General features: G+C 38.5%; 1 protein-coding gene across 2 annotated transcripts in view; it reads left to right on the forward strand.

Moving 5' to 3' along the window:
• USP6NL (USP6 N-terminal like) overlaps positions 1–27126 on the forward strand; it is a 157417-nt gene that overhangs the window by 55229 nt on the left and 75062 nt on the right. The window contains exon 1 of one of the 2 annotated variants that reach the window (XM_033210006.1): positions 22742–23019. The exons of the other annotated variant lie outside the window; for it this stretch is intronic. Within the exon in view, the coding sequence (XP_033065897.1) occupies positions 22965–23019 (55 nt within the window). The 5' untranslated portion in view covers positions 22742–22964. Of the gene's footprint in view, positions 1–22741; positions 23020–27126 lie in introns of those variants that run through there. 2 annotated transcript variants of the gene reach the window in all.

The following is a 27126-nucleotide window of genomic DNA, read 5'->3' on the forward strand; positions in this document are numbered from 1 at the left end:
GGCTGGAGTGCAGTGGCACAATCTCGGCTTACTGCAACCTCCACTTCCTGTGTTCAATCTATTCTCCTGCCTCAGCCTCCTGAGTAGCTGGGATTACAGGTGCCTGCCACCAGGCCCAGCTAATCTTTTGTACTTTTAGTAGAGATGGGGTTTCGCCATCTTGGCCAGGCTGGTCTCAAACTGGTGATCCACCCTCCTTGGCCTCCCAAAGTGCTGGGATTACAGCCGTGGGCCACAGCACCTGGCCTCATATGATTCTTAAAAAAAAAAAAAAACCAGGCCCCGTGCAGTGGCTCATGACTGTAATCACAGCACTTTGGGAGGCCAAGGCGGGCGGGTCAGGAGGTCAAGACCATCCTGGCTAACATGGTGAAACCCTGTCTCTACTAAAAATACAAAAAAAAAATTAGCCGGGCGTGGTGGCGGGTGCCTGTAGTCCCAGCTACTGGGGAGGCTGAGGCAGGAGAATAGCGTGAACTGGGGAGGCGGAGCTTGCAGTGAGTGGAGATCACGCCACTACACTCCAGCCTGGGCGACGGAGCGAGATTCTGCCTCAAAAAAAAAAAGCTGGCCGGGCGCGGTGGCTCAAGCCTATAATCCCAGCACTCTGGGAGGCCGAGACGGGTGGATCACGAGGTCAGGAGATCGAGACCATCCTGGCTAACACGGTGAAACCCCGTCTCTACTAAAAAAATACAAAAAATTAGCCGGGCGAGATGGCGGGCGCCTGTAGTCCCAGCTACTCGGGAGGCTGAGGCAGGAGAATGGCGGGAACCCGGGAGGCGGAGCTTGCAGTGAACCGAGATCGCGCCACTGCACTCCAGCCTGGGCGACAGAGCGAGACTCCGTCTCAAAAAAAAAAAAAAAAAAAAAAAAAGCTATCTTACCTTGTGGGTCTATCTCTGTATCCTTTTTTCTTTTTCTTTTTCTTCTTGGCATTATGTCTTCATATGCCCAGTAATATTTTCTTGAACATCGGCTAGTACATATGAAAAACTTGTAGAGGTTTTGGATAAGCTGTTAACTTCTTGCAGGTAGCAAAATAAAAGGCAAAACAACTTAGTCCAATCATGTTTGAGCTGTCTGAATTTCAGTATTTATAAGGCTTTGCTTATTTCTGGTTCTCTGTTGATCCTAGGGCATAGTCATTCAGGGGCTTGAACTGGAGTCTGGGTGCTTACCAGATTCCTGCCCCTTTAGTGGATCTTGAACTCTGATTTTTATTTTCTCAGGACTGTCAGAAGTTCTGTTTAGCTTTTACATTTTTTGTTGCTACTTTCTGCCTGGTTTCTCTCAGTCTGTGATGCTTGTGAATGGGCAGATGCTTTGAGGAGTTAAGGGGCTCAGATTTTGGGTTCTGGTTTCTTTCTCTGTGGGATCTTGGTCCCTCATGCTTTGTGCCCTGAGCTCTAGTTTTGTCTCCCAGCCATGTGAAACTGAAAACTCTTGAATTTACTTCCTCTGAGCAGTTTCTTTTTGGGGCAGCATCGTTGCTCTTTCTTCTGTGTGTACTCTGCTCTCTTGCACCCGCCTTCCTTCACTCCTGCTGTCTGCAGTACAAATGTGATGGCTGGAGAACCAGCAACTGCCTTTACCTAATGAGGTGGCTTTAAGAATGGAGGCCTTCAAGAGGATAGAGGAGAAGAAAGATGGAAGGAGCCTAGATCTTCGTAGACTCTAGAGTCCCCATATCAGACCTGGATGAATTGCATCTAGATTTCTTAGACATCAGGAGAGACATAAACATCTTGTCTTGTTTTAATCTTGCCTTTTTTTTTTTTTTTTTGGGATGGAGTCTCACTCTGTCACCCAGGCTGGAGTGCAATGGCATGATCTCGGCTCACTGCAACCTCTGCCTCCCGAGTTCGAGTGATTCTCTTGCCTCAGCCTCCTGAGTCGTTGGGATTACAGACACCCACCACCACGCCTGGCTAATTTCTGTATTTTTAGTAGAGACGGGGTTTCATCATGTTGATCAGGCTGCTCTCAAACTCCTGACCTCAGATGATCCACCCACCTCGGCCTCCTCAAGTACTGGGATTACAGGTGTGAGCCACCGTGCCCGGCCTAGTCTTTCTGTTTTTTGTTATACTGAGACAAATCTAATACTGATGAATGGAGTGGGGGTTCAATGAATGGATGTAAGTATATATTCCCATAATATGTGAAGGAACATTGATTTTTAGCCATTTATTTAGTTGTGGCATACATAACAGGTCACCTGAGTGAATAGTCTCATGAGTGAATTATATATTATTTCTGGTATACTTGCTGAAATGTCATCTGTACAAGGAAACGTGGAAGCTGAAGTTAGTGAGAGGAGTATTATTTTAGAGAAAGATTTGAATTTCAGTGTTGTTAGTTGTCATTATTAGCAAGTTACTTGTGACATGGCTACCAAATGATCCCAATAGACCACACTTGGGATTATTGTACACTGTCTTAAAACAGCTTTTTCTTTTCATTCAACAATGCAGTAGCTAAAATATGGTTGTGGACTAATGTGGTAGTGGAGGAAATGAAAAAGGAAGGGATGATTGAAAAGAATATTAAAAACTTAGTGAGAAATTACAGGTAGAGGGGTGAAGGAAAGATAAAGTGTTAAAAATGATGCCAATGTTCTCATTTATAAGTAGGAGTGAAATAATAGGTACACATGGACATACTGAGTGGAACAGACATTGGAGACTCCAAAAGGTGGGAGGTGGGAGGGGGTGAGGTTTGAAAGTTACCTGTTGGATACAGTGTCCTTTACTGGGGTAAAGCATACACCAAAAGCCCAGACTTCACCACTGCACAATATATCCATGTAACAAAACTGTGCTTCAACCGCCGCCCCCCCCCCCCCCCCCCGCCAAATCTATAAAAAAAAATTATAAAGCTGCAAAGCTTTTGAAGTTAAGGCCTGAGATAGTGTGATGGTGTTGGTAGAAATAGGTAAATTAGAAAGGGGTTCCTTGTAAGGAAATAAGTGTTTCATTACTTAAAGCTAAGAATATGTTTAGTGGACATGTTTCCCATTGGTGCGTATGAATCTTCTGCAAAATGTGAATTGTGTTACACCAATATAAAAGAGTTTCCTTGATCTTATTCGCACCCTAAAGGATGTTATAGAACTTCACGAAACCTGTGGTTGCAGTTAGTTACACTCTTACACGTTCCACAGCCACCCCATCCATGGGCAGGATTTCAAGGACTAATCTTAAAACCACTTATCAATTATTATGCATGTGGCAAAACTGTGACCGCATTGAAAACAGGAATTCAATATAAAGCAGCTTTATTTCCTGATTTTGAAAAGGATTATCATTAACATTGTAGGACTTAGGGTAGTATCTGTTCACATTTTTGAGGCATGCACTGAAAGATGACTCACTATCCTGACTCACTTGTTTAAGTTCACTGTCATTCAGAAGCTCTTTCATTCTGCTTTTCTTTTTCTGGTTTTCATTTTTTTCCCCAATGAATAGAATTATTGTAGTAAGTCTCACATGCTGAATATAACCTTTGTTTTTTCTTAATTGGTGTGTGTATGCCACGCCTCTAAGCACATTCAAATCTTTTACTAAAGATGGCTGTCACTTCAATGTTTAGTCTTGGCAGGAAGTATAGCATAGTGAGAGTTAGTAATGTTTAAGAGTAGTGAAACAGCAGACTTTCTTGTTAATAAGATGAATATATAAATACTGTATTGTTTACTTTAGTGGAAATATGCACCTGTTATTTAGGTATGTGCTATAAATTTAGTTGTAACCAACCAACTAAAGCCCATTTTAGGAAGTACCATCAGGCCTAGTAACTATCTCTGCTTAACAAAACAATTGAGCTGACCCAACTATTCCAAAGAATTATTTGATAAAAAATGACAGTGAAATAATTGGAATAGTCCTGAAAATTTATGATGGAATCTGACCACTAACTTAAGATCCTAGGTGAATCAACTTAAGTTGTAGAATGTCAGTGAGCTTTGCTTCACTATATAGACATTAAACATAGTTAAGTGAACAGGACTTGGAGTCAGAGAGGCCTGAGTTTGATCTGTGGCACCCCTACTCAGTAGCCATATAATCTTGGGCCAACATTGATCTCTCTAAGTCTCAGTTTTCTCATGCTGTGACGGTATCTATATCACTACGGTTGTGATTAGGATTAAACTAGACAATTCTTGTTCATTCAGTCTTTTAGTAAGTTTATCGAACTACCAATTAGGTGTCAGGCACTATCCTGAGCACTGGTTACAGTGGAAAATAAAATGACATGGACTGATCTGTGGGTCCAGTGGACCAAAATAAGCAAGTAAGCAAACATATATTTTCTAGCATTTCATATAAATGAAGTTCTACAGTATGAGGTCTTTTATGTTTGACTTCTTTTATTTACATTGTTCCGTGTTATCAGCAGCTTTTTCCTTTTTGTTATTGAATAGTATTCCAAAGTATGAATTAACCAAAATTTGCTTACCTTTTCACCAATTGCTGGATATTTAGGTTGTTTCTAGTTTTGAGCCATGTGAACTTTCACATAAAAATTTTTATAAATAAATGTTTTTGTTTCTTTTGGGTAAATACCTGGGTGTGAGATTGCTGGTCAGTATGATACAGTTTTATATCTAGCTTTATAACACACATGCTCTCTTTTCTAACATGGCTGTACCATTTTGTATTTTCATGCATGCTGCAGGAGAGTTCTAGATGTTCCATATCCTTAGCAGCACTTGATGTTTTCAGTATTTTTAACTTTGACCATAGTGGTACCTCAGTCTTGGTATCTCAGTGTGATTTTAATTTACATTTCTCTAATCATTAGTGGTTTTGGGCATCTTGTAGTGTATTTTCTGGCCATTCATATATCCATGTGTCTTTTGTGAAGTGTCTATTCAAATCTCTTGCCTGTTTTTTTTTTTTTTTTTGAGACAGAGTCTTGCTCTGTTGCCCAGGCTGGAGTGCATTCTCTAATTATTAGTGGTTTTGGGCATCTTTTAGTGTATTTTTTGGCCGTTCATATATCCATGTGTCTTTTCTGAAGTGTCTGTTTAAATCTCTTGCCTGTTTTTTTTTTTTTTGGAGACAGAGTCTCACTCTGTTGCCTAGGCTGGAGTGCAGTGGTGCAATCACAGCTCACTGCATCTCCGCCTCCAAGGTTCAGGGGATTCTCCTGCCTCAGCCTCCCTGAGTAGCTGGGACTACAGGTGTGTGCCACCACGCCTGGCTACTTTTTGTATTTTTAGTAGAGATGGGGTTTCACCATGTTGGCTGGCTGGTCTTGAACTCCTGACCTCAGGTGAGCTGCCCACCTTGGCCTCCCAAAGTGCTGGGATTACAGGCGTGAGCCACAGCACCCGGCCTCTTTTGCTCTTTTTTTTTTTTTTTTTTAAATAAAAAACAAAAAACAGGCTGTTTGTTTTCTTCTTACTGAGTTGTAAGAATTCTTTAATCTGGATATAAACCTTCTGTCCGATACATATTTTACAGATTTTTCTCCCAGTCTTGCCTTTTCATTTTCTTATTTATATCCCTTGAAGAGCAAGAGTTTTAATTTTGATGAGCTCATTTTTGTCAGCTTTTCTAGTTTGTGCTTATTTTTGGTTAAAACAAATATTTGGCTAACACAGTATCATTGAGATTATCTCCTATATTTTCTTTCTTTTTTTTTTTTTTTTTGAGACGGAGTCTCGCTCTGTCGCCCAGGCTGGAGTGCAGTGGCCGGATCTCAGCTCACTGCAAGCTCCACCTCCCAGGTTTACGCCATTCTCCCGCCTCAGCCTCCCGAGTAGCTGGGACTACAGGCGCTGCCACCACGCCCGGCTAGTTTTTTGTATTTTTTTTTAGTAGAGACGGGATTTCACCGTGTTAGCCAGGATGGTCTCGATCTTCTGACCTCGTGATCCGCCCGTCTCGGCCTCCCAAAGTGCTGGGATTACAGGCTTGAGCCACCGCGCCCGGCCATCTCCTATATTTTCTTCTAAATAGTTTTTACACTTTCATATGTGTTTGTGGTTTATTTCAAGTTAATTTTTGAATACTGTTGAGGTAAAGGCCAAGGTTTAATATAGATATAGATACCATATAGATACCTAGTTATTTCAGCACCATTTGTTTAAAAGACTATCTTTTCCCCCTTCAATTATGTTGACAACTTTGAGCCTATGAAATCTTGCTATCATTTGTAACCATTATTTTTTCAGCAAGAATCTAAGGGCAACAACAGAGCTTATTCAAATATAAATAAATCCATTTTATAATCTCACTGTTGAGTACTATATATTTTAGGAGGTTGCGGCAATAATGAAGGGAACTGCTTTTGGGGGCTAATTCTAACTAATAAAGAGGTATGTGTTGGTAAAGTAGAAGAGATGGTATCTACAAGTAGAAATTCTAGGTATCTTCCTAGTATTTCTACTTGTAAAGGAAGAAAATTTCATACCCAGTTAGTGATATGTGATTTACTTTAGCATATTAAATGTAAGCTTGATTACCACAGACTGAAAGGAAATTTGGATCGATAGAAGAAAAATCTGCAGCAACTACTTATACTCATGAGAAAGAAAAGGTAAAGAACTGTACATAAAATAAAGTAGTTGCTTAGGGTGCTCTTTGAGTTCACATTTAAAAAGAGTCTGGGTGAAAAGTGGGAGAAAATGCTTATCATGAACAGGGAGTGAAAAAAGTATTAGACACTTGAACATAGCATCAGGAAAAGTCAAGACTGAATGAGTTGACATCTGTGAATAGTGTGGAGTCTGATAAAACACCTTCAAAAGCTTATTTTGGATTCTACAGAGCAGTAATAACTAGATAGGCTTGCTGTTTGGAACATATCATATAATGTAAACATAAAGAAAGCATATATATCCTGGACTGTTTTGCTTCCATCTGTTTTTGTTGTTGCTGTTGTTCTTTTTATAGTAGAATTATAAACAGAAAAGAGAATGGACAGAAATGAGAGGTCATTGAAGCTCAAGGTCGGTTAGGAGATTATAAACCATTTAAATTTAGGTCTTTAGGATTAGATGAGCTGTTGTCTTAGACTGTCTATTTTGGAGTAATTTAATAGTCTTTTAAGGGTAGTAAAACATGGAAAAGGTACCAGAAGACAAGACTCCGAAGAGAAGCATGGAGATAAGTTTTATTTGGGTATTAGAAAGGTATTTATGTCTTCTATGATCCTACCATAGACTAGAAGAAGAAATGATGGTTGGAGAATTTAGATTTTATAATTGATTGATAGACCATAGTTAAACTAATTTGTTGATGTTTATCAGAATGAGTCTTTGCCGGTGGGTCCTAGGATCTTAGCTTATTCAGCAGTTTTTCAGTGGCTAGGGTGAAAATTTAGTTACAGTTATTGGATTTATGAAGGGAAGGAGAAAGGTACAAAGTTGATAGAGATAGCTAAAGTAAGGTTATGAAATTAAGATTTACAAATATCTTTATAGGATAGTCATGGACCAAAATGAAAAATGAGTTAATTAAAAATAATAAAATATCAAGTTCTGTATTGAGATTGAGAAAGCTTCTAAGAGAGGTGTGAGAGATTTTAATTAAGTGTATGCTAATATGAACTCATTAAGTTGACTTAACAGCCAGAAAATAAAAGTGGATATTTGCAGATCAAAGGAGGTAATAGTGCTGCTGTTCTCCCACCAAACTTTTTCTGGGGTATCATGTTGAATTTGGGGCATCAAATTTCAAAGGGGATTTTAGTAAATGTCATGTGTTGGACAGTGTGAATATGTAAGAGATTTGTATTTACAGGCCTCTCACGTGGAAAAGCCTGATTTTGTTTAGAACTAAAAGGAAGACATTTCTAAAAATAATTAGAACACTTCAAGCTGGAATGAGTTGACTTGCGAGATTTTCATTTCTGGAAGCCTTAAGGAGAAATTGAGTGACGACTTATTAAGAGATGTTATTGAGGGGACATCATCATTTATGAGAGGTTGAGCTTTAAGTTTCCTTCCAATTTTTTAACTTTTTAAAAATTAATTTTTAAAATTATTTTTTAACTTTAACTTTTTAAAAATCCAGTCAGTCTTGTCCTTAAGACTTTACTCCTAACAAATACCTTATATTTATAGAGCACTTAAAAGTTTTAAAATGCTTTATGAGCTTGATTAAATGTGATCTTCACAAGAATTTTATGAGCTGGGCAGGAAGTATTTTATAATTCTCAGGCAGCTGTAGCATAATGATTTTGAGAATGGGTTCTGGATCCCAACTGTGTTCACATCCCACTCTGCCGCCTGCTGTGAGACATTTGGAAACTTCAGGGCGCCTCCCTATCCTCATCTGTAATTTGGCAACAATAATAGTGACTACACCATAGGGTTGTTTGAGTTTACTTATGATAATATGCTTGAGAAAATATGCTTAGAACACTCCAACCTGCTCCAAACAGTGCCTGACTCAGTGGACATTGAGCCCCTGTGAGTTCATGCTCTTATTATGTTGTCATCATGTTTCTTTTTTAGATGATGAGACTGAAACTTGTGCAGGTTGTGACGTGCCCAAGTTTACATCAATAATAAGTGGTAGAGAAGTTATTAGGAATTCTTTTGAATCAAACAAAAACAAAATGGAGTAAAGTTAATGGTATATGGAATAATTTTGTGAAACAGTATTGATTTGTTAAATGAATCAGTCAGATTGTGAAATTATTGACTGTTGGTTTCGGGAAAGCTAAAGTTTGCATGTGTTTACAGATATCCACACATTCCAGACATAATTTGTTAGAAAAGTTGTTTCTAAAGCATATATCAATAAAGAAACCACATTTTCCAAAAGATTTTTGGTGCTTTATAGTGTTTAAAAGGAAGTAGACAATTAACTTTGGCTTCTGTTTGCATTCCATCATACTTGCCAGGCAGTTTAAGCTTCTGATTTCTAGATATGGTTAGATTTCTAGAAGAACAGAAAGCCAACTGAAGGCAAGTCCTTTAAGAAAAATCCAAATTGCTTTGGGAGGCCTAACTGGACGGATCATGAGGTTAGGTGTTCGAGACCAGCCTGGGCAATATGATGAAACCCCGTCTTTACTAAACGAACAAACAATAAATAGTCCGGTGTGGTGGCACCCTCCTGTAGTCCCAGCTACTTGGGAAGCTGAGGCAGAAGAATCGCTTGAACCTGGAAAGCGGAGGTTGCAGTGAGCCTAGATTGTGCCACTTCACTTCAGCCTAGGCGACACAGTAAGACTCTGTCTCAAAAAAATAAAATAAAATAAAAATACAGATTGGCTTTTATTTATGATATTACAATAAACAAAGAATGATCTTGCTGAAATTCTGTCCTTACTTCAGATAATCACCTTTTCTAATTAAGTCATTAATTGCTCTTTAGTTTTCTATTCATGTTAGAAACAGTTTGCAGTTTACCTTTCTCTCACTGCTCATATGGTCCTGTGGTGAACACATCTCTTATGGTAAGGATTTAAAAATTCATTTGCAAGGTTATAAGCATCTTGAAGGCATATCTTGTCTTGATAAACTGTTTCTCAGTACTTAAAAAGAGCCTTGCACATAGAGAGTTTGTGAAATTGTAAAGCGTTGATGGTTTTAGTGGAAAGCAAAGGATCTACCCGATCGATGGTATTAAAAATGGTCAATTAAAGTAATTTACTGTTCACAAGGATAGTAATGTAAGCAGTTTGTCAGTAAGTTTATTAAAGTCTTTTGTGTATGTTAATCCCTCACCAATCTTGGAAGTTATGTTCTTGAAAAGGACTATTGGGCAAAGTGTCGCTGGCAAAAGTATAGTGAGCAAGATCAGTGTCATATTCAAATACAAGTTCACAGGAGAAGATACCCTCTAAGAGGCTTTACAAGCATTTTTAAAAACACAATAAATGAACGTCCTACAAGACGTTCATTTCAAAACAGTCCAGATTTGTTAGCAATAAAAAAACTCATCTGATAGGTACATTGATCAGGAAAGTTGTAGTATGGTCTACTGAGGCAGATTCTTCTGTACGTTTTGTTACTTGTATTTATATTTTTAAAGATATTTGAGCCAGTTCTGGAAAGCATAAAATGTAATGCCTTTAGCGTTTGTATGATCCTTGATTTAAGTTTTGCAGCTCTCAGCAAAATGCTGACCCTTTTACAGATGACTGTGGTGGGAAAGAGTATGTTTCTCTGGGCTGGTCTGCTATTCACGTGTGGAAAAGGTGGAACACGGCAGCTTCACCTCTTTTCGCTCAGCACCCCTACTTGCATGGCCTGCTGGGGGAGAAAGTGTTAATTAGTTTTCTTTTGGCCACAGGAGAGTAGTATTAGCTCTTTGGATAACTTTTCTTCTAGAGCAGTGAAGAAGCTAGAGGACCTTCTCCCCAGAAAGGCTGAGGGGACCTTACCCCAAAAGCTCCCGACTGTCAGATCACTGGAGGCTGAGGGAGGGTGGGGCAGAGAAGGGAGGATTTGCCTGTGTGGGAGAAGCTGTGTTGCAGTGGTCTTTTCCTTAGGAGGGATTTTTTTTGCTAATGTTAATTATATTTACAATTGTTAAAAAATTTATGTTTGTATTCTGACAAGGTGGTATGTGTACATAACAAAAAGTTCAAGGTGTACTAAATATGATAGAGTGAAAAATAAGTGTCCTTGCTGTTCAGCCGCCTTGATTTAATCTCCCCAGGACAACCACTGTTAACTGTGTGTGACTATTCTGAGTCTCGCCCTGTGTTTTTTGTTTAGTTTAGTTTAGTTTTTGCTTACAATATATCTTGGAGACTAATCGAAATCGGTACATATAATTTTGCTTCATGATTTTTAATAACTGAATTGATGGACTTTTATGCTGCATTGTGAAGTTGGTCCTGCTTACCTACTTAGAAAATTTAGATTACTGGCCAGGCGCAGTGGCTCACACCTGTAATCCCAGCACTTTGGGAGGCTGAGGTAGGCGGATCACCTGAGGTCAGGAGTTCGAGACCAGCCTGGCCAACATGGTGAAACCCCATCTCTACTAAAAATACAAAAGATTAGCCAGGTATGGTGGCAGGTGCCTGTAATCCCAGCTACTTGGGAGGCTGAGGCAGGAGAATGGCTTGAACCTGGGAGGCCGAGGTTGCAGTGAGCCAAGATCGTGCAGCTACACTTCAGCCTGGGTGACAAGAGTGAAATTCTGTTACACACACACACACACACACACACACACACACACAAAGAGAAAATTTGGATTACTGTTATAAATGGATTCTGTAATTTCAGGTAGTTTACTGAATGACTTCAAGATAATGCTTTCTAAGAAATATTTTCCACAGTGAGAAGGATGGCAGATCTTTCATGTAAAATGTTTTTATAGTCAGTCTCCATTGAGTGTGTTGGTATTTTATGTGGAAATTGTCATAAATCATAAAGGGCAGCATTGGGGAAGAGGCTCCCCTCTCCTTGTGACTTCTTAATAGAGTTTAACTCTTTGACTGCTATCTAAAAAATCCATTTATGATCTGATTGAACTTGTGTTTAAGGTTTTGGCCAGGTGAATTGAGGGTGGGACATTGGGTTGGGTTACAGTAAAGAAACCTAAGTATTTTTCAGGATCCCCCAGACAATATGTTACCTGGAGCCCAGTAGCAGCCCCTTTCCCTTTTTCTCACGAATCAGTTGTATTTAAGAGTATTGTTTCTTTTAATATCTGGAACGTGATTGTGCAAGTTTCTCTGGAAATTCACATTCTACTACTGTTATTTTTCTCATATATATTCACTATTAGGAGGGTAATATATATTTGGTAGATTACATAAATGTTTCTTTTTTAAATTTTTAAATTTTTATTTTTTTATTTTTTGAGATGGAGTCTCGCTCTGTCGGCTAAGCACGATCTCAGCTCACTGCAAGCTCCGCCTCCCAGGTTCACGCCATTCTCCTGCCTCAACCTCCCGAGTAGCTGGGACTACAGGTGCCCGCCGTCACGCCTGGCTAATTTTTTGTGTTTTTTAGTAGAGACGGGGTTTCACTGTGTTAGCCAGGATGGTCTAGATCTCCTGACCTCATGCTCCACCCGCCTTGGCCTCCCAAAGTGGTGGGATTACAGGCATGAGCCACTGTGCCTGGCCAATGATATAGATGTTTCTTAATATTGAAGAAATAAGTATTTGGATGTGATTAGATTTGGTTTTAAAATTCGCTTTTTGAGTAAAATTTGCATAATTAAAAAAAGCTTACAGTTACCCTTATTTTGGTCATTGAAATATGAATGACCTAGGTAATAATGATTGAATACCTAGGTAATAATGATACATTAGTAGTATCCAAATATTAATTAAACTTTTACTAAGTTATTTAGCTTTCTTGATGACCTCAAACTAATTTCTAATCTCTAAATATTTTTCTTGTTTTCCTATATATACTTCTGCTTCTGGGGTGGATTATCCAGTTGTTGGGGGTGAGTATTGTGAAAAAGGAGGTGAAGGAGATATGTTAGAAGTTTGGGGCCCTGTCTTTGCTACACCACGTTACTGTTGATGTAGCTGCTGTTGAAATAGCCGTTCCTGTTGCTGGGAGCCTCTGGCTATTTATTGTGACATTGTAGCTTTCTCTCCTTGTCCACATGGTGAGTTTCTACCATGCTTTTGTTTTATTATTACTATTTTTTGAGACAAGAGTCTCATTCTGTTGTCCAGGCTGGAGTGCAGTGGCCTGATGTTGGCTCCTTGCAACCTCAGTCTTCTGGGTTCAAGCAGTTCTCCTGCCTCTGCCTCCTGACTAACTGGGACTACAGGCACCCATCACCATGCCTGGCTAACTTTTGTATTTTTAGTAGACACGGAGTTTCGCCATGTTGGCTATGCTGGTCTCAAACTCCTGGCCTTAAGTGATCCACCTGCCTTGGCCTCCCAAAGTGCTGGGATTACAGGCATGAGCCACTGTGCCCAGCTGCTACCATGCTTTTAGGACCTAGATCAAATGTCATTTTGTACCTAAAACTTTTTTCTGACTTTGCTTTTTTTCTATCAGCTTTTTTGTAGCATTTAAAAAGCACATCTATTAAAGAGCATTTATCACATTATTTACAGTTGGTCTTTATGTGTCTGATTCCCTCAAGAATGTGATCTTTTTGAGAAACTGTTTTATCTGTGTTTGTATTGATAGCTAGGTACAGTGGCAGTAAATGGTGTTCAGTACTTTCTGAATTAATGAATATTAGAAAGTTTAATTCATCTTATTTCTCCAAGGAAAAGCTGGTTTTTATATTATTCATCTGATTGTCATTCACTTAATGATTGGCTACTTGGTATTCCAAGTGGGACTTTTAGGTATCCATAGAGATGGGGCAGTATTATTTTGATTATATAATTTTCTTTAAAAATTGTCCTACAGCTTTCCATCTGAAACCTTATAAGACCACTGAGGAGGAAGTTTTCCTTTCTAGTCACAATACTGTGTTATAGAAAAGGTAAAATGTATTTGGAAAATTAAAAAAAAATTTTTTTTCTAACTTACAGTGTCAGTGTCATCTGTCTTTAGTGCATTTCATTCCAGTGTTTCTTCTTTCTGTGGCTTTTGTTGTTTAATTTTGTTTTGTTTTCCACAGTAGATAGATGATTTATTGTTTGGTATTGGAGTAACTTTAGGCTTCACATGGCGCAGTTCTGGTGAAATGCATTATTTCAGATCTGTGCACATCTAGGGAGGTTGCTGTGTCTTACAGTGGTGAAACACGGATGGCTTTCTATTGACTTGAAGGCATTTCCTTGCCTCTTGCCCTTTTTTAATGCTAGAGGATCCTTGTTGACAGATTATCTTGATAAGCTTTTGTTCGTTTGCTTGTCATTTTATTTATTCAAAGCCTTCTTGCATTGTTCCAAGTGCCACTTCTCTAACTGAAGAACTGTGTGATCTTTGCAGTTAACCTACCAATGTTCTCATTTGTTTGATGAGCAATAATGATACCTACCTCATAGTTTTGATGTGGGGAGAATAAATGAGATAATATACATAAAGCATTTAGATTGTACAGAATAAATGCTAGTTACTACTTATGAGTCGGGTTCTTAGTTGCTACTTAATTCATCTGATTGCCTGAAGAGTGACTACCATATATATATAGAACTATTGATGTTTGTTATATAAAATGAATCTTATTGTATGTTACCCTAACACAACATTATTAGCACAATAACAGTAACAGAATGTAAGGAATATATATTAAACACATATGCGTACATGAGCTATTTACATATAATGCCGTTTAGGATTTGTTAAGTGAAATGTGTGGAATGCAACTGTGTCTTGTGAGAATTCTGTGATTTTGTGCTTGGAGTTTAGGGTACTTTAAAAAAAAAATTGAATGAATGACAGTTTTAATGTGATATGAGCACTTTTACTTAAATCCCATTCAGTGTTACCAAATTGCTGGCTTTTGATGGCCTTGTGGTCAAATTTGAACCTAAGGGCCATTCAGGGACCCAGTATTACTTACATAACTCAAAAGATGATAATAGAGTTCTTCCTGTGTGCTTCTCAGTTGTTCTAGGCAATACCTCGTTCTTGTTTTTGAGTGTCATTTTAGGCACAGTTTGGCTTTTGCACATCATTTTTTATTTAAAGGGTAGCAATGTTACCATTGGGTTGACCATTATCACTGTCTGTGGCATTAGTTATTAATCATCAGAGTGGGCAGTATATGAGTTATCTTCTTGTATCTGGTCTGCAAGAATATGTTGTAATTAGAACATTTCTTGTTAATGCCTATTGGGCCAAATTCAACACAAACTTTTATTGTAGTGCACATAACTGCACATACTTGCAATTCTGAATGAGCTGGGAAAAAAGCTGTTAAAACTAAGTGAATAAAGTAGATTCAGTAGAGCCCTTTCCATAATCATGGGAAGTAATCGTGAAGGCAGCTGCTTTAGTAACACTAAAGCATAAAGCGTTTTAGTAAAGTTCAGTATCATTTGGTGATTATTGTGTCAAATTTTTACATATTTCTTGATCATTTCTTGTTATTATCCTAAAACACACAACTTAAAACATAATATAGCAGGTCCAGTTGCTTATGAAAACAAAGAATATTTCATATAAATTGTTCTTGGATTCTTCAAAACACCATTCATCTCCATTTAACACACATGATTGACAATTTCATGTCATGAGATTAGAAGACTACTAGAATCCAGAAAATACAGCTGTTAAGAATTCACAGGAATCACATAGATTTGTTTCTGTGGGAAGAAATGTAAGGACTAGCAGAAGTGAGCAGAAATGTAGTAAGATCATCTATTAATACTTACACTTCAACAAAAGCGCTTGGTGGTTAGAAACATGGCTTTGAAGTTGAAATTGGACAGCCTGGCTTTTAAGTCCTGCTTTGTCATTTACTTCCCATGTGGTCTGAATTGCTTAACCTTTCCATACCTCAGTCTCCACGTATATAAAGTGGGGATAGTCATAAAACTAACATAGGCTTTTGTGAGGTTTATTATGCATGTTAAATGCTCAGCACAGTGTCTGGCACATAGTAACCTCTCAATAAAGAGTTTATAAAATATCCATAAGCAAGGAGTTGTTACAAACCAGTCTTGTGTCATCTGTTGAAACAATTATACTGCTGCAAAAGCAGCTAAAATATAGTCTTGACTTTGTCAGCAACTGTAGGCGGGTTGAAGTGAGTAAAATGACTCATTATGTTTGTCTTGGTTCTAAATATCTGTTGTTGGCAATTTTGTCATTCAACCCTGTCCCCAAATGTGGGATTGCACTCATATGCAACAGCTAGTAATTATGTTTCTCTTCAGTAGTAATGGTATTTTAAATATTGTTACATCACTTCATATCCTTTTAAGCTGTGACTCATCTTACACATAAATGTAGGAGTTACTAGTCTGATTTGGGGGATTCCAGGGAGTCACTGATACTGTTTCTTTTCCTTGAGAAGTAAGGCACATGGAGATCAAATTGTCTCCTCTGTTGGCTGATTGGAGGACATGGCGTCAGATCTGGAGTGAAAAGGGCTTATTAGCCTGCTTGACTTAGACCTGCCCACTGGGTGACTGACACAGCCAACAAGCCTGGGTGTCAAAGGGCACCTTCCTCCATGGAGAGCCCTTTAGAGAGAGCAGACCAGGGGACACCCAGGGACAGAAGGCTGCACCCAGGGACAGGGGTTGAGAGAGAGCAGGAGGTGATCCTGTCTTGCCCAGGTGCTTCTTTCAGAGCATTGACCCCTACATGTCCTTCGGCACCTTGGAGAGGAGAGTTGGAGAGTTCAGGAGCACTGCCCTCGCTGCATTTCCTCCATGTGACTTGAAGCGTGATGGAAGCACACCCAGCCACATGAGCAGAGCCTTTCCACAATGAAAGGGAGCCTGTGCAACTCTGCTAGTAGAAGGAGAGATGAAGAGCAGAGTGAAGAGAGGGTTGGAGCACGCTAAACATGGCAGACGAGTCTCTTGAGCCCTTCGTCTTCCCGGAGCCCTCTATATTATTTAAAATGCAGGTGAAGGACTTTTAGATAACCAGAAGCACAAATTTAGATAGATTGTGACTTCTCATGTTTGAATTTTAGTCTTCATAAAAATTTAAATGCTATCTTGAAATGGAATAAATGGAATAAATATGTAAGAGAAAGCTAAGAATCTTCAGCAAAAGTATACTTTTTTGTAGTGAAGGTGTATATGGAAATTAGCTTGTGAGTCTGATTTTCAGCATACATTGATAAATTTTTAATTGGTTGGATAATTCACTTTAGTAATTAATTTTTAGTAATTTTTTAATGCTTTTCAAGAAATATTTAATGAGCATCTACCGTGGGCTAGGCACTGATAGATACCAGAGATACCAGGATGGATGAGAAACTGTCCTCTTTTCATGGAAATCATAGTTTAGTAGAAGAGACATGTAATACATATATTCAGTAAAGAATTACAGATAACAGATGTGGAAATACAGTAGGTCAGAAGCAGCAGTGGCTAGTTCTGGCTTACTGGTGGTAAGATGGGGCATATACAAGCAGTCTACAATTCTAGTTTTGATTAAATTTGGGGAAAAAAATCTTCTCTGTTACAATGAAATCTTGTCAGCATTTGTTTCTAGGACTTTAAAATTGTTTTGTTTCCTATCTTTCTAGAAATTAGGAAGCAAGTAATAGAAGCCTACCTAGGATTTGGTGTGAGAAAAAATTTTAACTTAATTAAAACCATAATTTAAATATTTTATTAGTTATAGAAATATTAAGTATCTCCCTGATGCAAGGTGCTCTATGTATAAAAGACTGGCAATTTGTCCTGTTCCCAATGATCTTGAAAATATGTGCTTACAAAACAAAACAACCTACCAATTATATAGACACTGTTGATCTTTTTATTTGCAGAATCAGGGGCAAGCCATGGAGAATCATGGGGACTCCCTGAAGGGAGGCTGAGTGGCAACTGGGAAGGGAAGTTATTTGGGCAATAGCATTACAAGTGGGCACACCCAGAGGCCGGCAGGTGCAGTGTGTGTGCCTGGTCCTTCCACCCCGGCAATGCTCACCATAGGGAAAGGGGAGGCCAAGCTAGCAGAGCTTTGCTGCATCCTCCGCAGCCCCATTCACCCTACTTGCTTGGCAATTGGGCATTTATGGAATTTGTTTGAAGAATGTATTCTGGAAATTTAATGAAAAAAATAAAAAAGTATTACTTTGAAGCATGATACAGTGGAAATAATGGTAATAATGCTATTGACGATGTAAGAAATACTTTGAGTGGGAAGGTATAAATCATATTTGTGCTGATAATGAAAAGTTAAAATTGAAGAACATTTAGGTTTATTTCTTTTGAACACTTTTATTGTATCAGATAATGCATACTTAAACTGGAGGAGGAGGCCGGGCTTTGTGACTCATGCCTATAATCCTAGCACTTTGGGAGGCCAAGGCGGGTGGGTTGCCCCAGCCCAGGAGTTCAAGACCATCCAGGGCAACGTGGCAAAATCCTGTCTCAACAAAAAATACAAATATTAGCTAGACATGGTGGCGTGCACCTGTAGTCCCAGCTACTTAGGACTCAGGAGGCTGTGGTGGGAGGATCACCTGAGCCCTGGGAGATTGACGCTACAGTGAACTGTGGTTGTGCTACTGCACTCCAGTTGGGGTGGCTGAGTGAGACAGTCTCAAAACAAAACCCCCTAAAAACAAAGCCTGGAGGAATATGAAGATATATGTGGAACTTGTGTGGCTCTTTGAAGAGAAACTCTGGGCATTTTTGAGGACTTTATGGGTTGATGGCACTGTGTCTTTCATGTATATTGCTTTCACTGGCTGTCCCTTTCCTTGTTCCTTGATGGTGATTATTTATACTGTTCTATAATTGTGGCTATGTTCTGTCTCTTTTCTTGTTCCCAAGTAAACATAAGAAAGAGGAAAGGAAGCCAAATGATTTTTCTAAGATTATATGCTAATAGGGGGAGCAAGAGGGAGATAAATGGGTTTTTGAGGTTGTGCAGTTTTTGAAGAGACATTTGTTTAATGTGGAATTAATGTAGTTATGAGAGATGCAAGTGGGATTGGGTTGGACCACAGGGAAGTATAGGATTGGACTGTCAACCTTAAATAACGGAAATATGATTAAATAGAGTTAATTTGAGTCCAGAGCTTGAGGATGGCCACCCGGGTGCATAGATTCAAGTTGTGAATACACACTCCAATTAGCAACAGTTACAAGCAGGTTTTTAAGAAAAAAAGAAGGGACCATTTCTAAGATTTTACCAAGAATTTGCATCAAAATAACATAAGCTATTGATTGTCTAAACCTTGTGCTTTGTGTCACAAATTCCAAGAACATGAAGATAGTGGAAGGCAGCTAGCCAGGCACAAAATGCCCGTCAATGGTTTTCCCCAGGCATGGCAGGTTCCATAACTGAAGTCCCATAGGCACATCTCTCTGGGCCTGATAGATTTTGTGGACCTCACAGAGCTCAGACTGCTCCAGGCTATTTTTCTTAGGATTCCAGGTGATCTCCCAATAAAGGGAAATAAAGGGGTCAGGAGGAGGTACTGGAGCACTTCTCCCCGCGGGGCCACCAGTGATAGGGTGGCTTAGGCTATCTGAGGGTGCTATTTCAGAACAAGCTGTTTTAGGGGGAGAGCTGGTATATGTAGCCTTTAGGTTCCCATATTTCATCTTGACCAGAGTGACCAGTCAGAGTAAGTGGTATTTCAGACTCTTGTTACAGATGTACCTTCCTTTATTTTTTGTGTTTTTAGTTGTGCTTTGATGTTAATTTGCTTCGCTGCTCATTCCTCCTCTGAGCATTCCTTCCAGCCTTGGATTTAGAGCATGGCAAAATTAGAATGACATTTTTATCAATGGTGTTTATTAAGATTTCCAAATGTAAAATAATCTTTATTCTTAATATATCTTAGTCTATGGTACAGTGAAGAAGTGATCACAAATATGTTTATTAAGATTTCAACATTTAAAAATAATCTTTTTTCTTGATGTATCTTAGTCCGTGGTTCAGTGAGAAAGTGATCACAACTAAAACCATAACTAAGAGGCACCAGTGAATTTGGTTGAAAGACACAAATAACTTATTCAGATTATTTTAAGAGGAAGGAAGAACATTTGCTGTCTGAATCCATTATACTAGAAATGAAAACCATCAGGAACTGAAGCATGAAGCAGCTTCGGGGTGGGCTATTCAGTCTCTTTTGGGCTAAAAGGTCTCTGGTGGTGACTGCTTTGTTCTGCATCTCAGGTGCTGTTTCCTTCTTTGTACCAGCTACTTTTCTCTGCTTACTGGTAGTTTTTGCTTCCTCATTTTCTCAGCTTACCTTTGGTCATCATTGTCTATTAAGCCCTTCATTGCATGGCGCTTCGTCTTTCACTTCCATTGCAGATTGATCCATTTTTTAAGTTTCTCTTAGTTCATTCCCACAGAGAAGGGCTCATTGAATAAATTATACTAATACTTTAGGATGCTGTAAAGCTGTGGAAAAGGTTGGGGTAGATCCACTGGAGTACTGGAGAAACTGCGTTCAGTGACATCACTTTGGCAGCTTGGAAACTGGCCACCATAGCATGAGTATTTGCCACATGGAAATCTGCAGATGCCACAAATGGGGCCCATTGTCTCTGCCTCTTCCTGCAGAAATGGTTGTTAACTTTCAGGGGCACTGCCGGGTAGATCTATAGGTGTTAACAGTACAAGATATACTGTTGAGTGAAAAAGAGGTGTATATTTTAGAATGATCCTAGTTTTTTAATAAAATGGAAGATTTAATATTTGTGGGTGTTCATGAATACATGCAGATTCTTGAATAGTGTGGAGAATATTTTTGGCAGCTAACAGTGATTGCTTCTAGAAAGTGGGGGCTTAGGTTTGGAGTGGGGAGTGTGTGTGCAGATCAGGGTTCAGTTTTAGACATTGTCTATATTTTATTGTGAACATTAATAGCCAATACAATTCTTACATAATCATAATAGTGTCAATATCATTTACTTAAATTTCAAGTATTATGATGAGGTATGTAGGGAAGGAAACATAATCCTAATGTTGAAGATGTCAAGGTCAAATGAATTCACTTTTCTCATATACTATCAAGGTCACAGCCATGCCCCTTTGTATATTTTATGTCATATCACACTGACTTTTCTCACTCTATTAATTGCTTGTCTTCAGATTTCTAATAGCCCCCTTACACTCTGTTTGATGTCTTTATATGTAAGCTTTTACTGTATCACTGCTATACCCATGATCTATGTGTTGCCTGGAATCCACTTTCTTCTAAGACACCTTATGTTTCTTGTTCTAATGTAGACAGGTTGCTCTCTATGCAGCTACACAGTTGGCATTTGGAAATGTCTAATTTTGGCCTGCGGCAATGTTACAGATCCTGTTTTTGCCTCTCTTTCTTATTTTGTTTAAAAGAATTATTCTGACTCTTGCTGAAAAGAGAAAGTGGACTTTATTCAGGACCATTACAGTCGGTATCAGGACTATTAAAATAGTGGAGAGATCAGGCTCAACTCTGCACACACCAAGGACAAGTGGAGATGGATAGCCAGTGGGCGGAGCAAGAAGGTAAGTGATGGAAAATCACTAAGAGGAGAGACGTCAAGTGTAGGGGGATTCTGGCTCAACCGACATAACGAGATTCTTGCTGAAGACCGGCCAGGGTGACCAGATATCAAGGGTGAGGGATGAGGAATCTGTTCAGATATCTAGGCTAATCAGATATGAAGGGTGGGGGGATTCTTGCTAAACTGACTTAGCAGGATTCTTGCTACAGCTGGGCTAGGCAGGCTGAAGACAGGACAAGGGTGAGGTAGAGGCCTAGTCAAGAAGAGGGCTCAAAGGAGCCTGCCCAAAGTTTGGTCAAGGAGCGTCTTTGTTAGTTCTTCCTGTTGCTGTTTTGTTTTTCTATAGAAACTCTCAAATTCTTTTTCAAAGAGACATTTCATGGGCAATAAACTTGAATCCTTGTGTTTTCCTGCCGCTGTAACAGCTTACTACAAACTCGGTGGCTTAAACAACACAGATGTATCATTTAATGGGTTCTGGAGGTCAGAAGTCTGAAATCAAGTTACTCTGGGCCAAAGTCAGCAGGGCTGGTTCCTTCTGGAGCCGCTAGGGGAAAATCCATTTCCTTGCCTTTTCTTGCTTCTGAAGGCTGCCTGCTTTCCTTAGCTGGTGACGTCTTGCTTCCACCATCACACGGCCTGCTCCCTCCTTTAACCGTCTTGCTTCCTGTTCAGAAGGATTCTTGTGACCACACTGGGCCCACTTGCATGATCCAGGGCAATCTCCTAAACTCAAGATCCTTAGCTGAATTATATCTGTAATCACTTTTGCAATCTGAGGCAACATTTACAGGATTCCAGGGTTAGGATGCGGACATCCTTGGCGGGGCAGGTCAGTCTTCAGCTACCACACCTTGTGATATCTAAATTTTTTTAAATTTTTTCTCATGATTGGTATAGAATTCCAAGTACATAATTTTTTGCTCGTAACTTTGGAAATAGTGTTTCATTATCTTCTAACTGATTAGAAGTTTGACACCAGTCTAATTCTTATTCCTTGTTATATGGCTTGAGAAATTTTCCCCCTCTAAACTTCTGAGATCTTTTGCTTTAGTTGAATGTTACACCTGGCTTAAGCTGAGCATAAACTTAATTTATTAGTGTCCAGTTAAGTGTGATTAACGTTCATAGGCATGCCTCTAACGGGGATGTTACTTTTGCAAAATGGTTTCCAAATTATAGGTTCCTACCCATTTAAGAGAAAGGGAGAAACAATGAAAGGAAGAAGGAAAGGAATAAATAAAACAGAATGGAAAAATTCATAGTGCCATCTTCCAGTACTTGTAGTACGTATTGTTTCATGAAACATTTGTTTTACTTGTATGTGTGTGTGGTTTGTTAAAAATGTCCAAAACCACTACTTTAGCATGTATTTTGCTTCCTGTCCGAAATAAGGGCTGAAACAGAGGCTACAATTTTCACATTAAGAATTATTATTAAAAATTACATTAAGATATAAAGTGTATTTGAGGAGAGGAGCATTTCTGGTTAGCTTTAGTTTAATGTTTTAAATAAAATTTTTTTGTTGCTCTATGACAGGTTTTATTTTTAATAAGAAATAAGAAAGTGGCTAATATTGAGACACAAGATGAAGGCACATTATGAAGCTGCTTGTTTCAAGCCGCTGTTTGTTATCAGATGGAATGCTGATGTAGGCTGGTGTGCCTCATAGTTGGGATGTAGCCTGAAAGGCGTATTTTCACCCTCAACAATGATCAGCTTTGTTTGAAAATATATAGTCTGTGTAACCACAGCAAGGTTTTTTTTCTCCCTTAGAAGAAGACAGAATGCATCTCAAACTTTTTCTTCTTGTGCTTGTTTCACAGATAGTTTAAAGTAGAGCTGCCTCTGCCTTTCTTTGTTTTAGTTAGTTGCAGAATGTGTGAGGTACCACCTAGCAGCACTCTTGGTGTGTTCGAGAACTATAAAATAATAATGAAATCTTGGAATAGATAAGTTACTCTATGAGGACTGAAGCTGTTGTTAACTCCCAGGGCCAGACTGATTATCTCACAAAGGGTAAAGTACTTTAAAAATTGATGTTGTTTATATTTTTAACATTCATCTGTCAAAATGTACTCTAGGAAAAATGGTCTGCTGTAAATTTTGTTTTATTGGAAATGAACTTTAGTAACTTTGTATGAATTTTTTCATTGCAACTTTGGTGTTAATTTAGTGACATTAAGATACAATGCCTGCTTTTAAAGCATATAATTCAGGAGGATACTGGATTCTTAAAAGTTGTTGGCAGATTAAATGGAAAAAGAGGTCATATTAGAATTGTATAGTTGTGAATTTTAAAAATGCTTAAAAAATGTGATTATTTTCTCCGATAAATTGTGCTGAGATATTTTCCTGTATACTTGAGTATTTCCTGCACATTTGAGTATCCAAGTATCTTCTGATCCTTATTGCTTAAAATATGCCTCTTTTACTTTGAAACTTTGTTACATTACATATAGAAATCATAAAAATATTTTGATTTAATTTGGCTTGGATAATGTAATTTTTTTTTTTTTTTTAACATCCTGGTGAAATGAGGGGACTGATATTTAAAGCAGTTAATCTAAGCCGGGTGCGGTGGCTCACTCCAGTAATCTCGGCACTTTGGGAGGCTGAGGTGGGTGGATCACCTGAGGTCAAGAGCTTGAGACCAGCCTGGCCAACATGGTGAAACCCCATGTCTACTAAAAATACAAAAATTAGCTAGGTGAGTGGCTCACGCCTGTAGTCCCAGCTACTTGAGAGGCTGAGGCAGGAGAATCGCTTGAACCCGGGAGGTGGAGGTTGCAGTGAGCTGAGATCATACCACTGCATTCCAGTCTGGGTAACAGAGTGAGAAAAGAAAAAAGAAAAAAGAAAAAAATAAAGTAGTTGATCTACATATTTTTGCACATGGTTTTATTTTTAATAGTAGGAACTTTTTCTTCAGCTACAATTATTTTAACACTCGTTACTCTTTAATTACTGTAATATTTTGGCAACAAGTGGTATTGTATTTCAAACCACATTTTTCCAAGTAAACTTTTATTTATGGATTTATCATACAAACTTTTATTTATGGATTTATCATACAAGGAGAGCATAAACATGGGGTGTGAATTGTTGGGATAATGTCCTGATTAAATTTTTATTTGATAATGATGTGACGTAAGTACCAACCAACACAGCTGCCGTTGTTTATAGGTACCTGGAACTTTGTTCACGTTTGCACACAGACACAAGACAGCTGTTGATAGTCATTTGCAGTCACTGTTTTGGGGCACACTGTTGACTCTTTCAACAGAATTTCTAAATAAGTAATCAGAATGAAACCAAAGGAAGTATTCTAGTGTAATTCTTAATAAACTTCAGACCAGATAGTATAAGCCATGATTATAGCAAACCATACCTAAGGATATTGCTTATTACTGTGTGCCTTGCAATGCAGATTTTAAAATAATGTCTCTAAACTGAATATTGGCTAAGATTAACATTTTCATTTAGTTTCCTCAAAGAAACAGATTTGGCTATATTTTCTAAACTGCATTTGGCTTTAAATTCACTCTCCTTTTAGAATACATACATTAATATTATAAAATTTTCTCCCCGTGGGGAAACTCAGGGATAAGAAATTTCTAAGGGAGTTTAAAGATTGAGAATTTATTTATTTGATTTAGAGTTAACTGTTCTGATCATTTTAAAGTACATCATACTTCTCCCAAAAAATCAGGATACAATTTCATCCGATTGCAATAAGAAGTCCAGTATTTCCGGAAGTCTCTATAGACTGACAGTGATCTGTGTAAAGCTTTATATTTTATAGTTTGCCACAATGACATTTTCTCGGGATATGTTGTGTCTTCACCTCCCAAGCCTAGCCCTTGCCTTTACACTTTTAAACTTTTCATTGTTATGTTGGAAATATACTTGTGATGCCTAGGACTGGTAGCAGGAATAGGAGACTGGTATAAAAGACATTTCAGTAAAGCATTCATCTATTGAATTTGGCCTAATTACCAAAGAAATTAATGCTTTGCAGTTCTGATAATAGAAATGGAGTTTCATAAGTAGTCAGATTCTCTTAATTTGAATTTAATTTTTTTTTTTTTTGAGACAGGGTTTCATTCTGTCACCCAGGCTGGAGTGCAGTGGCTCGATCTCAGCTCATTGCAACCTCTGCCTTCTGGGTTCAGGCGATTCTCCTGCTTCAGCCTCCCAACTAGCTGGGACCACAGGCAGGCATCACTATGCCCAGCTAATTTTTGTATTTTTAGTAGAGACGAGGTTTCGCCATGTAGGCCAGGCTGGTCTCAAACTCCTGGCCTCAAGTGTTCTCCCTGCCATGGGATTACAGGTGTGAGCCACCACACCCAGCTTGATTTTAATTTCTGTTAATTTGCTTTCCCTATGCTTTGGTAGATGTGTGAGTATCATGTTTTAAAATTGGGCAACAGAAGAGGAAAAAAGGAATTGACAAAGGCTTGTAAGTCTAAAGTAGGATAGTGAATGTGTATGTAATTGAGTCGATTATCTCAGACTTCTGTTTGCATTAATTCACAGTGAAAATCTGAATAACTCATCTGTATTTTTATTTTACTGAATCACTCTGTTTAGTTATCCACATATCCCCCCAAAGGAAAGCATATTCACATTTTGTAGTTTAACTGGGAAAAGCAGTGACATAAACATTTTTTTTTCAAATAAGCTTTTACAAATTTACAACTTCCCACTCTGCTATTTTTGCTATTATAAACAACCTTGTGCTTGTTTGATCATCTCATTGGCATAAATCTATAGAGGCGGTAGTGCTGGCTTAAGGATATGTCTGTTTTCAGATTTTTTTATACTTATCAAATTACTTTCCAGAAAGATTTTATATATTTATATGTTTATCTTCATTGTAAGGAACTGCGATGTCCTCACATTGTTGTCAACATTGAGTATTATCAGTGCATTTTTTGGTTAGTCTGAATAGGTGCAAAGTGATATTTTGAAACTTGTATTTCTTTAGTTATTAATGAGGTTGATTTTTTTTTCTATGTCTTGATTTCATTTTAGATTTTATTTTTGTCAGACCGATATTTGGCTTAAAGATTCAGCAATCTGTAAGACTTACTTTGAAAATAGCAGACTCCTGTATTTTTCACTGCCTGCTCCATAGAAGTAAGCACTCTCCACTGCCCTGGCTGATTCTTTTCCTGTGTGCCTCCATTGCACTAGGTAACATGCCGGTATTGCTGCTTTGTGCATCTTCTGTTTTTGGCATTTCTGTTGGTTTCCTGCTTTGGAGAATGAGGATTTGGTTTTCCACCCTGCACCTGGCTCTGCTACACACGTGCATGTCCCTTCAACTTTAAGGGATTTGACTTCCTTTACTCAGCTCCCTTGGTTTTAACCCCACCTCTCCTTAGGAACCACCATTTGCTTTGAGGAGGGGATTTCAAGAATCCCTATAGTTGCCATTTTAGTGGGGTTTTAGGAGAAATGGAGGTAAAAGCATGTGTTCCATCTGCCATCTGTAACTGGAAGTCCTTTTTCATGTCTTTAGTAATCATATTTATAAAGTAGTAATTAAAATTGTGGGCTGTGGAGTCAAGACTGTCTGGATTTGAAAACTGTCTTTGCTGTTTACTAGCTGTATGCCTGTGGACAAGTTGCTTAAAATCTCTAAGTCTCTTTTTTATCATTGGTGTAGGATTCATAATGATGCCTACCTTAGAGTGTCATGTGATAAGGCAGGGTAAAGTGCTTAGCACAGTATTTGCCGCCTGGCAGCATCTTACTGTCTACCAGGCACTTAATAAGAATGCAATATAGTTGCTACAGTTGTTACTGCTGTTGCTACTTTTGGGAATTTCTTGCTCATAACCTTTGCCTAATTTTCTCTTAGAATGCTTTTTTTTTTTTTTGGTAAGAGATGCCTTTTATGTAGTCTGTTATTGATCTTTTAAAAAAGCTTATGGTATATATTCATACTATTTCATGTTATGATCTAGACTTTTGTTGTCAGATTTATGTTTTTGAAAGTCTCCTAGTGTTAATAAGGATGAAGGGTGTGTGTGTGTGTCTGTGTGTACACACACATATGTATGATAAAACCAGAGGCCTAGAGACCGGTTAGGAGATTGTTATAGCAGTTGAGGC

The sequence above is a fragment of the Trachypithecus francoisi genome, unplaced genomic scaffold (assembly GCF_009764315.1).
Source record: "Trachypithecus francoisi isolate TF-2019V2 unplaced genomic scaffold, Tfra_2.0 Lachesis_group9, whole genome shotgun sequence".
Lineage (NCBI taxonomy): Eukaryota > Metazoa > Chordata > Mammalia > Primates > Cercopithecidae > Trachypithecus > Trachypithecus francoisi.